The following is a 14,260-nucleotide window of genomic DNA, read 5'->3' on the forward strand; positions in this document are numbered from 1 at the left end:
GTACCGGACAAATAAGAATACGACCTAATAAAAACATTGTGATAAAATAGAATGCCTTAATTGAAATGCTGATAATCTTTCATTAGCTGAATTTGAAAAACATCAGATGACATAATTATTAGAATTAATTCGCCTGAATCAGAGACGATCGGTAGCGTAAATCTATTTTTTTCTGTAGGTATATCTTTAAACTTTTTATTTTCGTTCTTAACTCGGACAAAATCGCGAGTTAATTTGTATAGAAAATGTATTAGGTATAACAATCTGTGCAACTTTCATCAGTGTCAAGTAGTTTTTGGGTAACAGTTTAAAAAACTTGAATAGAAAGGACTCGGATAGGTTGGATATATTATGTCCTATATATTGTCGGGCTAGTGCTTTGGCCGTTAAGCTACCAACCAAAGCTTTCGAGATCATTCCTAAATGATAATAATACACACGTAGAATGGATAATATAATATTACTAAATTTAATTTATAGATAACATCAATAGGTATATCAGAACTTAATTGTGATATCCTTTTATCTTTTAGAAAATACATTTTTTAGTTGCAAGATGAATGTGAATTCTTTGAAGAAAATCTCAGATCGATATGTATTGACAAAATATTTTAGCATTTTTCTAATAGTTAATGTTTTTGAGACGCTTTAAAGGCTATGTATTTTCAATAAAAAGAATGCCGTATTTATTAATACAATACGTACATGTGGTCATTCATGCTATGGATATATATTTGACATTGATCGCCAAGCGAAATTCGGCAAATTTTGTCCGATAAAAATATCATGTACCTAGACAAAAATAATGCTTTCATTGCAATGATGTACCGCAAAATAGATGTTGTGATAAAAAGTCGATCTCAGTTTTATAAAGACGTGTCATAAGAAGGATCAACGTTTACTGAAAAAGCGCGCTTAATCAATTCGGCAGAAAATGTATTCCTGAGCTTTTTGCCCAAGCTTCCAAATTGAAAAAGCTTATTGCATTTTTTGCACTGAGATTCTTCATTCCCAGTAAAGGTTAAAGCAGTATGTTTAAATTGCTTACAAACTTTTCATAACTACGGTTGTATGGATATTTCAAATAGGTACGGATCCGAAGATAAGTTTATGTATATATTATTTTGTTATAATTTTTGTGTTTTTCGATAGCTTGAAAAAAGTGACAAGATTACAAATAACTATATAATATTATACAATCTATAGTAACATTGATTTTATAGTATTTTAATGTTATATACGAAATTTCCATTAAAATTGTTTATATATATATATATATATATATACCTATGTAAGTATAATTCTACTGACTTTATTTCTTGTCTTTAATTAATGGGTGAAGTCATATTCTTTAATATTATCTAAAAAGGGTTTTAAATCAACCATAATACACATATTTTCTCGAGATAATGAGATTAGCAACATTCGCCAAGCCCGGGATTGCTGGCTCTAACTAGAACACATTACCAGGCGGCAGTGCCACCGGTCAACATTCTTGGTTATAACATAGTTCAGCAACATAAATTATTTTAATTGAAATCACAATATTTAGACTTTAAAATCATCTGTCGAAACTATTACATACTAGAGTAGGTACCCTAGCGTCGTCCTGTTTAAAATTAACAATTCTTTTATTTTACAGTTTATTTTTCAAATTTAGAATTTATGTTTACGTGTACTTTTTCTTTAATTTTACCCCATTTAATACGTGTTCTCCATGTCTCACTCTCTCACACACATTTACATAATATTATATTGTCTTTCATGCGTTGCAGATACATCAAAACAAATATATATATAATTAATTAAAATAAGTCAGATGCTTATCTCTTTTTCGAAAAACGCAAAAAGTAAAAAAATATCTTAGAAGTCTTACCTAGTTAATTACCATTACAAATATTACCGTTAATAATCATTTTACCTTTCAAATAAATTGTATGATCAGTTTTATCATACTTAAATATGCAAAATATTAAAATGGTAATACTGCTATGACAAAACTTTTTAATTATTAATAAAAATTCTAATAAAAAAACATGATTGATAATCACATACCACACTCTGTGTATTGCAATCCTGTCCAGCCATTGTCAGGTCCAGTCTGAAGAGATCGCTGTTGATGACGTCAATGTTGCACGTCTCTGAACGACCCAGAGCATAGATTCTTCCGTTGAATGGCTTATTGGTCCTCACTTGGATTGCGATCCTTGTATCTTTGCAGTTGACTGACACTGAAATTGTGTAAATATAAACATTTAATATTAGTTACGGTCAGTTTTGATAAAAAAAATATATAACGTCGGTAAAATTACAACTATAACATTGCAAAGTATCTGATTTGAACTGTATTTGTACATTTTGTAGTAATTAGAAAGAGCTGTGCAGAAATATTGTATTATAGTCTCAGCATGAAGCTTTAAATATAACATCATTTATTACTTTTTCTGCAGAATAACATTATAACGACACAGGCTAGTGATCACTTGAATATATGACCTACGTACATTAAGGCCTCTCAATAACGAATATGTGAACAAAAATGATAGACTATCTGGTGATTCGCAATCAATAGACAAAGACAAAGACGTAACAGTAGACATTTGTATTATTTAATTAAGTTTAGTAGACTTTATCGGAATCATTTAAATTTTCATTATCACTCTTGTTCGTTCGGTGGGAAAATATTTACAACTGAATTATCAACACAATTGTCAACAAATTACTTACAAAATTCATTAGTCATTGCCTTCAGCAAATTAATAAAATTGTTATACTTTATCGTAATAGATTTTTGGGTTGCCATCGTGGGTTTTTCCTTCTTCTTTTATCGAGTTTCTGGCTCGTTTTAGAAGCTATTCTCAAGAGAATGATAATGGCCTTTTCTCTTGAGAATGGCCTATGTAGCGAGTTTTAAACGTTCAATAAATAAGGATGAATAATACGCGGTGGCAATCCAATAACTATGACCATAACAAAAAAGCAACCATGAAAGTCTCAAAAATTATAAAATTACTTGTTTATATAATTTTAATGTCAGTTTATGTTTGCCGCCAATGTAATTAAACAAGATCTCATCCCATTTCCATATCATGTGAATGTACGATTTATTAGTTTTGAGTGAATCGAAATTCAATTGCAAATTCAAGAATACGTAATGTAGATAATATATGCATAACATAACATACCTATCAGTGACTGTTGTGAAGATACTAAAATTACACACATTTTGTGATAGTAATAATTAATACAAATTGACGATGAATTCTTATATCTGGTATCACATATTCTTCAAAATGACATCAACCAATAAGATAAAAGTAATCTTGCTGGTTTAAAAATACACTAAAGATAAATACTAAAAAACTCAAATAACCTGTGTAAACCCCTCATTGAGCCTATATTGACAAATGAATCGGAGCCCGATCTTTATCATCAATAATAATAGATGCAGCTGGATATCTTTACAAGGAGGATATTGAAAAGGGGCTTTGGCGATGTGACGAATATGGTACGCAACGAGAAAGGAACCACCACGAAGTATACTCGTTGTACAGTGATCCTCTATTGTCTCACACGTGAAAATGAAGCAATTTTGTCGTTAGGCAGGTTAAACATGATGGAAGACACCCAAACAAATCAGTTAGTAGGGTTTGGATAATCTAGACTGAGGTGGCTAAATTGTGCAAGAAGAGGTACGTTATCTCTGAGACTAAAGCAGTGACCGTGGGTCTCAGGTTCGAATCCTGGGTCTGGCAAGTACACATATTGTTTTTAAATTTGTGTGTGAGTCAGGGTATGGACCTACTAGGTTGAGAAAGTGTAAGTAAAAAACAAAAATCTGTTAATACAAACCTCTACTCTGTGGAGACCCATATGATCCTATTAGGATCGGACATGGTCAAAAAAAAAAGTAGTGGAGGAAACTTCATGTAGATAGGAGTGGATATATTTCCTGGTGGCCTATTGCGTCATTGTGTCAATGATAATTTAAAGAAAATCGTTTTTATCTTACGATAATATAGAAATGGGGTGATAATGTTTAAAGATGTATATAGTATGCAGAACATTGTGTTTTTTCCTCTTTCAGCCTATTATGCTCCAATACTAACTAGGGCAATATCCCGCCATATATCTCATGTTATGACAATACCTCAAAAGAAAAATCCAATTTTTTTATAAATATATTATTAAAATTCGTGTATTATATATTTTTATGACCCACTAGTGTCAATGAACAAAGTTTACTCATCTTAGCATAGCAACGTATAAAATAATTATTATCTATTAACTTAATCGCATACTAAACTGCTTCAGTTAATTTTATTAAAAACCATGTATTTTCCGACTGCTACAAATTATCATTTAGATTTTGCGAAGAAAAAATATTTTAGTTAAAAATTAAAGCGTTTCAAACAAACAAGGAATTTTGATATTAATTTGGAATATGACTTCTGGCTAAATTAAAAAATGACTTATAAAAAACATGAATAATGAATAAATAATTTTATTTGAACGAATAAACCAGGCATTAGTTCAGCAAACTGACATAACATCGTGATTTTTTCAAGCAAATTAAAGCTTGCTAGTAATTATTAGTTTATTATTTATGTTAAAGATGCATTTTCTCACAAACAACAAAAAATCACATATATCTCGCATAAGATGCATCTAGAATAAACATATTTCTTCAGTATTTTTTTATTTATTACGATTTTAAATATTTTTAATCGTTTTATGTAAATACAATACAATTATTTAAATGGATGTAACATTCTAATTTTTAATTGGGTACTAACCATCATAGCAGGTTCCTGTTTTATCGCAGTTGGCATCAGATCTAGTCAGGTTGTTGAGTGAGGGATCTTCGATGGTTTCGAGGGTCAAGGGAAGGCTGTTTTCAGAAGGTGATCCTGACAATGGTGACTCTGTAAATAAAATGAAAAATGTTTTACGTTAATTAAATATTTTTTAAAACCATATTGACCTTCACAAATTGTCGTAGAATAAAACCCGAAATCTTCCAATTCACAAAATCGTAATGATTACTGACCTGTCACACGAATATCACACATATCACACGAACTCTATGTAGTCGCATCTCTGTGCTTTTACATTTATGTTAAAAGAAAATTTAAAGTCATATTTCTTTCAATTTTATCCCATAAAATGATAATATAAATTCCCATGTTGTTCTTCAGTGTGTGTTTTAATCCATAATATGGACCTAATATGTTGAGCAAGTGATTAACGTCCATTTCTCGTAAAAACAAAAATCTGTTAAGAGACATCTTCGTAAGGCAGTGGAAATCCACATCATCATAATCATCAGCCTGAATCTATCCACTGCTGGATGATGGCCTCTTCAAGCTGCTTCCACTTTTCTCGGTCCTGTGTCTCTTTTTCGAGCTTTGTGTCCAGCACATCTCCATTTAAGGCTTTTAATCCACAATCCACATAGAGCCAATTTAAAAAAAAAAGTATTTTTCACATTAATGGTGATAAATGTCAATTTTTGGTGAAAAGACATTGCAATAATTTCTTTTATGTTGGTAACTGTCAATTTATGGTGGAACTGCATTGTATTGTAGTTTAATAAAACACATTTTTTATAGTACTAATTCAATTCTACTATTCAGTTGAAAATGTCGCTCTGAGGCGGACGAAACCGGTCCTAATTTATTGATTAAAAGTGGAATAAGTACTTTAAAAAATGCGTTTTATAACAAGGTATTGCAATTGTTAAAATTAAAAAAAATGTGTAGTACTTATTATATATAATTTAGTAATTATCAGGACCCGTGCCGTCCGCTTCAATAAAACATTTTCAATCGACGTATATAATAATATAATATTAATACTACCGGCCGAGGGTCCTTGACGGAATTTTAATTTTAATTATGATGGATTAAGTTTTAGTGCTATTACACTTGAGTCGTTTTTTGTGACATTGGTTTTGCATTTTGGCATCTTCTTGCACTATGCATTTTGGTTCCGCGTTTGGTACCTATTCAGTTTACCGATTATGGATTGTATCCATTGTTATTTATTATGAATAGATAAGTACGTATATTTATTGACATTTCTCATTAGTTAACTATATTAGATTCCCAATACGTTACCTAGTTGACGAAGTGACTTGTTTCCCAGTAATGACGATTTATGCGCTTACCGAGTATTGGTGAGAAGGTATATAAGTATTTATTAGGTACCTACTGGTATTTACAAACATTTTTAGGTTTACAAAGGTTTATACCTCCTTTAATTATATTTTTTTATTTGAGCGAGAATTAATTGTATTCGTTGTCAGTGTGCATTTACCATTGGTGCCGTAGTGCGCGAAGATGCCAAAAGAAGAGACCCGGGTCGCAAAAAACGACTCAAAAATGGAATAGTAAAAAACTTAAATCCATTAGAATTTTTATGTAATTATATATTTTTTACATCCACGGTGGGCGCGCGGCTTAAGCGTTGGACTATAACGCCGTGGGTCCCAGGTTCGAATCCTGGGTCTGACAAGTACATATAATTTTTTTCAATTTGTGTGTGAGTCAGGGTATGGACCTAATAGGTTGAGCAAGTGGCTGACATCCATTTCTCGTAAAAAAACAAAATCTGCTAATACAAACCTATACTCCGTGGAGGCCCATATGATCTTATTAGGATTGGACATGATCGAAAGAAAAAGAAGAAAAACTTATCTTGGATCTGAGGCTCGGACATGGTTGAAATTGAATTGAATATATTTTTGGGGAATTATGTTTTCAAACTAAACCATTTCTAAATCCAGTATATTATAATGTCAGACAATTTCAATTGCTTCACGAGTTTGGAGACCATGTGTCTAAACTATATAAAATATAATCTCTTCCCAAATATGCACGGTTATTGTGTATATTTATTAATCGTTTACGTCCATCTAACAGAAAGTCTTCGCCACGAATATTTACATATCGATAACTAGATTATGTTTTTATTAGTGATATGATATATGCCTCGGGATTATAATGCGCAGATGATATTGAAAAAAAAACCAATGCAGTAATAACGTATTATTAAAAACTCATTGGACCACCGGCATTTATTTATATCATTTCAAATGTGTATACGCCGTCAAGTCATTGCTCTAATATAATAGCTGTGTACACTATGATTGCTAAATTATTAGATATACAGTCTACCATCGTATATATACTTAATAATTTATTTCACACGTAGAGGGTGAACCTTATATTTTATATTAGGATTTTCCTGTACATCTCCATTCTATTGAAATACATAAACGGTGTAATAAAACAAATTGTATAACCTTTTATTGATTTCGTATAATAATTTGGTTGACTACAATCAATAGGTCTATTCTATATACAAGGTGGCTATTGACGGCTAAAGTGATAAATATTATCACTTTATCATATTTGTGTATTGCGGTGATTAATTGCTACAATAAATTAACTGTCAAAACTGTCTATCTTGCTATAAAAGTTAACACAGCCAAGTAAGAGAGAGGCTGTTAAAACATAGCACTTTTTGGCAGTTTAGACGGTTAACTTTCTGTAAAAATTAACCACCTCAATACATAAATATGATAAACTACCGTCGATAGCTGCCTTGTATAATTATTCGTTGAATACTAAGCAATAAGAGTGCTATAATATTTTTTCTCCCTCTATCGTATTGTAAATAAAGTGTTCATTTTCCTATATAAATACTATTCCAATATCAAATGAAGACTTAGATATAAATAATTGAGTAAAAGGATCCAAATGCAAGCGTAACCGAGATGAGTAAATCTACTTAAAGGCTAAGTACGCGATTGTAAATTCTACAAAACTGCTATCAACATTCTTCAAAAGATGTCTCATTTTCAAATAATTAATTATTATCTATAACTATTCCAAAATTTAAAGAATGTTATTTTATCGGTTTATTAGAATTTTAAATATTTGCATGTGGAAAAGTATGAAAAAAACATTAAAATTACGTTGCTATCAATATAACAATTAACATTTACATACTAGTAGTATGTTAGAAATGAAATACTAACTTATACATTTTTGTATTCAAAACAGTTACCTACGTATTAAAATTGTCTTTCACCCATTACTAAAAAGGTCAATTTGTTATCAATCTAATTAAAAGTGTAGTTACTATAGTAACCACATTTATTTTAAATAGAGATTTCGGGAACTAACAAGGAAACCAAATATAGTAAATAGCAGGTCTTTCTTTTACTAATAATATGTAGGCACCTTGTGATAACACATCTCGTCTAAAACTACACCAATTTATGAGTACCTACCGATTATGTTCTTAAACAATATAATTTCTGCGATTCCTCAGATTTTCACGCCACGTGATTTCGTGAATGCAAATAATATTAACCCAATCCAAAGAGACAGACGATGTTTTAAAATAATTATTTAAAAAAAATAATAAATTTTAATGCTCTCATTTGAAAAAAGAGCCCATTTGTCTGCTCGCTTGTGGAACGGTTGATTTAGAGAAAGAGCTTCTCAAATAAATTTTTCATCGTTATTTTTTCTCGTAGATAATTATTACACAAGTTAATTTGATTTCTCAAACCAGTGATTTTCTAACAATGCAAAAAACTATATATTATTATAGTATGCATTAGTTCATTTTGAGAAAGACCTAGTCAGTGAAAAACTCTTTTGTGCGTCAAATTTGGTGATTTTTTTAAAAACTGTTTCATCGAAAGTAGCGACACGTGGTCTTATATAATGTTTTTTTTTACTAAATCGCAAATGTGTACTGTGGTTAAAGCTACATTTAATTTGATTGCGATCTTTGTAAGTATGGACGTGTGTTGAGCTTCGATTTGGTATTATGTAGGTGCGGACATATTATATCACTTAGTCTGGGCACTTTTCGATTTTTAGGGCATATTAGAAAGTCCATAACATAGGTCGCAAGGTTCACAGATGACAAGTAAAGATGAACCACGATCCTCAGTAATGGTAGTGACAACGAGGAAAATCCATTGTGTCAATATGTGCATGTAAAATAATTCAATTATTTCTTCTATTGATACTTATTTGATACTATTTCGCTTCAGTAATCGACGAAGTATTAATGAAAGAATTCATTGAAAATTCGAACTTTATAATATACCTACTTGCAACATCATGAAAGACTTAAAAAGGTTTTCTCATCTATGTTCACTTTTCTTTTTGGTGTGTTCGTTGTGATAGAATATACCGTGGTGTAACGAACGTTAGCCAGTCTTCAAAGTTAAACTTAGAGTTTCTCAGAAGAAGCCTTCAATGTTTTCACTGGTCTTCACTAGAGTTGGTAATTTTAATTCCGAATAAAGCATTTATTGTCTAGCCATCAGTACATTTGCCATAATACACCTCAATGTTTTCAAATAGAGTCACAATGGTCGACTGATCTAACTAAAAGACGTACTATTTTGGAAGAATAGGTACTACTTAATCTTGCTCGTAAATCCATACGTCACGCGTTTGAACCCCGCGGCTGCATCAAATTCACATGTATTTACAATGCATGTTTAATTGCATTGGGTTCAGCAAACAGCTAAATTCACCGAAAAAAAGGTATTAAGACAATTCTATTCGCCCGATTTTTTCATATAACAAAATAACCTCATTCTCATTTAATCATCTAGGTACACATATAATTAGTACTTAATTAAATATAAAATGAGCGTAGCATGGTTACTGAAATTCATATATTTTACAATTTTGTTTCTAAGCTGAACATGTGGGATCCCACGGAATAAAAGTTATATTAGAAAATATTTTACGAGAAATAGTTAAGTATTTTTCCAATGCGATGGGGTTTCATACAATTGAAAAAACAAAATCAGAATTTTTACTGCAATAATCTAAATTATGAAAAATAAAACTGCCCTAATATCAAACTGTCAGTGTCCGTTCCAAAATAAAATCATGACGTCATCGTAACTGCCTGCCGCAGAAAGTAGGCGAGCACCCCAAGTCAATGTTTAACACAATTATTACATTTATTTAATAACTATGTTAAGGTCCACTAGGTATTATGTGATTAGGACACCAAGGTGGCTGCAAGACCTAGTGACTAGTGAGGCAATTGGGTTTGCTGGTCAAATGCAATGCTTACGGGCCCTTTTAATTAATTTTGTAATTAACTTGTTATTTGCATTTAAAAATCAATTAGAAAAAACACAATTTTGTGCGCCCCGTAAATATTGAAGAGATCATATTTAGAGTATCCAATCTCAAATTTACACCATCGTAAAATCAAACCGAAAGAAAAGTAATACAAACGAATTTGTATTGGTAAAATTAATCTCAAACTATGAAGAAATAATTACAAGATAAAAAGAACTTTTTATACACCAGGGTTTTAAATTCTCTATTAAATCATATAAACTTGACAATTCTATGTATTAATAATTTATAACAAATAAGACAATTGTCAACAAATCATTTTTTTGCTATTTTGCAACGAACAAACAAATTAATATAGAATACTGAAATGTCATTTTGATTTCCATACTAACGCACGTATATATTAATAATTTAGTTGCTAGGACCACCCCCTTAGCAACCAATAATAGTGGATTGGATTACGGATTTCTTCCGAAATAACTTTTCATACAAAACAGAATTAACTGAAAATGAATTCAATTCTACCCAAAGATGGCTAAAAGTATTAAAAGAATGCATTGGCATCGTGTTCTCATATATTCTAAAAGTTTCAAATGTCTAGCTAGTTGGGAAATTAGTTAAAATCGATTGCAAGATTTGTACTGGATAAACAACCACCGGACAAACAAGAATACGAGCTAAGAAAAACGTGGTCATAAATAACAGGTAATCATTAATTTTAGTTACAATTAAATGTTGAGAATTGCCATGGATATTAAATTAATAGTACGTAATTGTGATACTTGAAAATGCGACAAAAATTTGAAGTTTACTGCCATTTGAAGACGTAATGTTTTTTGCGTTACATTTAATTCAACCACGAAGCAAAAAGATCTTCACTGGGAAAACCTCGACCCGACCCGACACCTGGTGTCATTTCATTAAAATGTCTAACCGTCACGCATAATTACTAATAATATTATAATAGTTTCATTATTACGAATAGTCCAAATCAAAAATAATTATTCGTTTATAAATAATATCATAAATTGTTTATCAGTTTTCTGGTCGCGTTTTAAAGAGGTGTCTTTAAAATTGGCGCCAACAAAGTGTCGGCAATAAAATACGACAGGTTGTTTAGTTTACTAACTTATTAAAAGACTATCTCTATAAACAATTTCACTGAACCTAGGTCTCTGGTATGCCAAACGTACCCCTAGGTGTCAGACCACTAGTTTCCATTTGGCAAGCATATTGATTCAGGAGCAAAATAGTAAATTTTATTGGCATTCGAACCTTGATTTTATATTTATTAGGTGATATATAATTTAATTATAACTTGCTATAAAGAATGTCGATGTTTAATAATTAGTATGACTGCGTACTTATTTTCTTTAATACTACAACAAGCATTGTAGTATATTGTATTACAGTATTGTAATGAAAAAGTAGTGTAATTAATAATAGAATAGAAACAATTACAAACACCCAAGCTTTGAGAAATTTACATAAATATATTGTAACCTCACCGAGTCGAACCCGGTACCCCCGGATGAAAGGCCATTGCTTTACGCACTGGACTACGAGGTTTGTTTAATTCTAATTACATAACTGTTAGTTGTAACTTTATGAAACGATTTTTCGAGGTTATTTTTCCTATGTACGCTATGATTTTAAAAATTAAAAAATATGTTCAAATTAGATTCAAACATAATTAATTGTTGAAGTCTCTAAGCTTCTCCTGTTTCTTACCATCTGGTTTATAAATGTACATGCACGTAATGCAATATGAAATTAGTCCAGCAATCTATAATATTAATTAAAACAATTAATAAAGAAAACTACCAGGTATAAAGTATGCTTATTAAGAGCAGTCACTAAAAGTGTTCTCCCAATTTGTATTAAACTTTTCTCCTACAGAAGTTGAGTACATAAATATACACCTTTTCTTGTATTAAATAGTGAAATAAAGTTATTAAATCATATTAGACGTAATTCTTGATCTATTGGTATTTTCATACTGTTAACCTAAAGTTTATATAGTTATGACACCTTCAAGCTAAATAAAGTAAATTATGTCAATAAATGATTAATTAAAATACATCGGTTAGCATTTACATATTGTATATTATAGATCCATAGCCATACTAGGTTGGCTTTGATATACATTCTAGACCATAAGATCAATATCAAAGTTCAGAGACAAGAAGAACGTTTGTTAAATGAAACATCTCTTCTGCAATTGACACATACCAATGTCTAAGTACCCGATGAAAATCGTTCAGATATTATATTATTATTAACTAATGGAGCATCACAATATGAGATACTTTCAAGATGCGACGCTACTGGCATACGGTGAAGATTACCAAGGAGATTGAAACATAGTCCAATAACAAAAGTAATGTTTACCATCAAAATTAAAAATAATGAATTATTCTGCAATATTTACCGCAATGAGAAATATGATTTTCTGAAGGCATCAGAGCTGTAGTCAGACAACGATTTTCTTAACTAGGTACGCTTTTTTCGTAATTGACTTGACATCCAAAAAAGGACATATTCTTATGTAATTTGGTCGCAAGTTTTTGAAGTTATACTTCTTTTGGGGCGTTTTGTAGAAAGTAAAATTGAGAGCTGCGCGCGCTCACACCGTTACGAAAGTGCGCGACAGTATGAAGTTAGCTGCGAATCAGTCAGCTGTATACATACACAAGTTTGATAGTCGAATTGTATCGTTGCCTAAGCAATGAATTTATTATTGTCGGCCATTTCCAATTCCTTACGTAAACAAACGATTAAACGTCAGAGTGACAGTTGTTTCTTTAAAAATAAAAACAACGAGAAATAATTATATAATTTAGTAATATAAGTTAAAGTGTATAGAAATAAACCAGTGGCGCTCCAATAAGCGGCTCTTTTTCTTGAGTGTGTAATTTAACAAGATAATTAAGAGCTAGTCGTAGAATCTAGGTTATCACAGGTTTTGCTTTTGTTTTGTTACGCCAAAGAAGTATAACTTCTAACGCGCGTACATAAGTACACACACCGATTGTTTTTATAGAAGATGATACAAAATATAAGTAATTGATGTCTTGTCGTATACATCTTTCCTCGTCTTTTGTCCCCTGTCCCTATTAACAAAGCCACTGTAAACATTTCTGCAACAGGGTCTCCCTTCAACATTCATACAAACTACTGAATTAATTTTTAATAGGTCGTATATTAATAAAGGTCCTGAAACTTATTGTAGCAAAGAGACATGGTAATTATAATTGCATAACAAAAATTGAATCTATAAGGTAACAAACAGTTCTAAAAACATTAAAATGTCACAGCTTAAGGGGTAATAAGATCATGTTAACGCGCGTGTTTGAAAATGTACCGTTTTTAAATAAATATTTTTTTTCGGTTAGGTACATGTTCAAACACGCGCGTTAACATGATCTTACTCCCTACTTCATTTATCGTTTGTCAATTTATGCCTACGGCCGTATGTTTACAAAGATTATAAAATATAATTTTTTATCGTAAATATGTCACTCTATAATGTTAACATTAATTTTACTAATAGTTTTGTAAATGCGTTTAAAAATTATTAAATCTAAAAAATCTTAACACCACTGCATATGAATGTACTGAAATATGACTATATTTTAAAACATTACAGCGAGAGGTTTAAAAAAATATTATTTTATGTAATAAAAATACTTTATGCAGTCATCAAATGTTTAAAATAAATATAAAGGATAATAAGGCTTCAAAATTATCTAAAAAGATTATCTACAACGTTTAAGGAATGTCCAGGGTATGCTCTGAAAATACCATAAAAGCTCCATTTTGACCTACGCTGAGCATGTGGGCCGTTAAGAAAATTCAATCAATCGATAAATCCAGTCTTCTAGTGGTAAACAAGTGGTAGAAAACGTTCGAAAGTTAGACGAAGATACCGCTGGATGAAAGAGATAGTTGCAATGTTAAAATCTCAATGCAATGCATGAGAGAGAGAGAGATGGAAGTAGATTATATAAGCATTCATCCAGCAGTAAATTAATCCTGATGATATCAAACACGGCTTGAATGCATTATTAATCATCTATCGCAATTAAATTTGCATTGAAATATTTGTGCAATGACGCTTGTATTTT

At 30.9% G+C, this 14,260-nt stretch overlaps 1 protein-coding gene across 1 annotated transcript in view; it reads right to left on the reverse strand.

Annotated features, from left to right (window-relative positions):
- tyn (trynity) overlaps positions 1-14,260 on the reverse strand; it is an 81,227-nt gene that overhangs the window by 11,153 nt on the left and 55,814 nt on the right. Inside the window, exons 7-8 of the mRNA XM_085946367.1 lie at positions 4,797-4,925; positions 2,056-2,231 (exon numbers count right to left, since the gene is read on the reverse strand). Of these exons, the coding sequence (XP_085802493.1) occupies positions 2,056-2,231; positions 4,797-4,925 (305 nt within the window). The remainder of the gene's footprint in view (positions 1-2,055; positions 2,232-4,796; positions 4,926-14,260) is intronic.

This window comes from Rhyacophila brunnea, unplaced genomic scaffold (genome assembly GCF_057557595.1).
Source record: "Rhyacophila brunnea isolate RB1 unplaced genomic scaffold, BYU_Rbru_1.0 scaffold_2, whole genome shotgun sequence".
Classification (NCBI taxonomy): domain Eukaryota; kingdom Metazoa; phylum Arthropoda; class Insecta; order Trichoptera; family Rhyacophilidae; genus Rhyacophila; species Rhyacophila brunnea.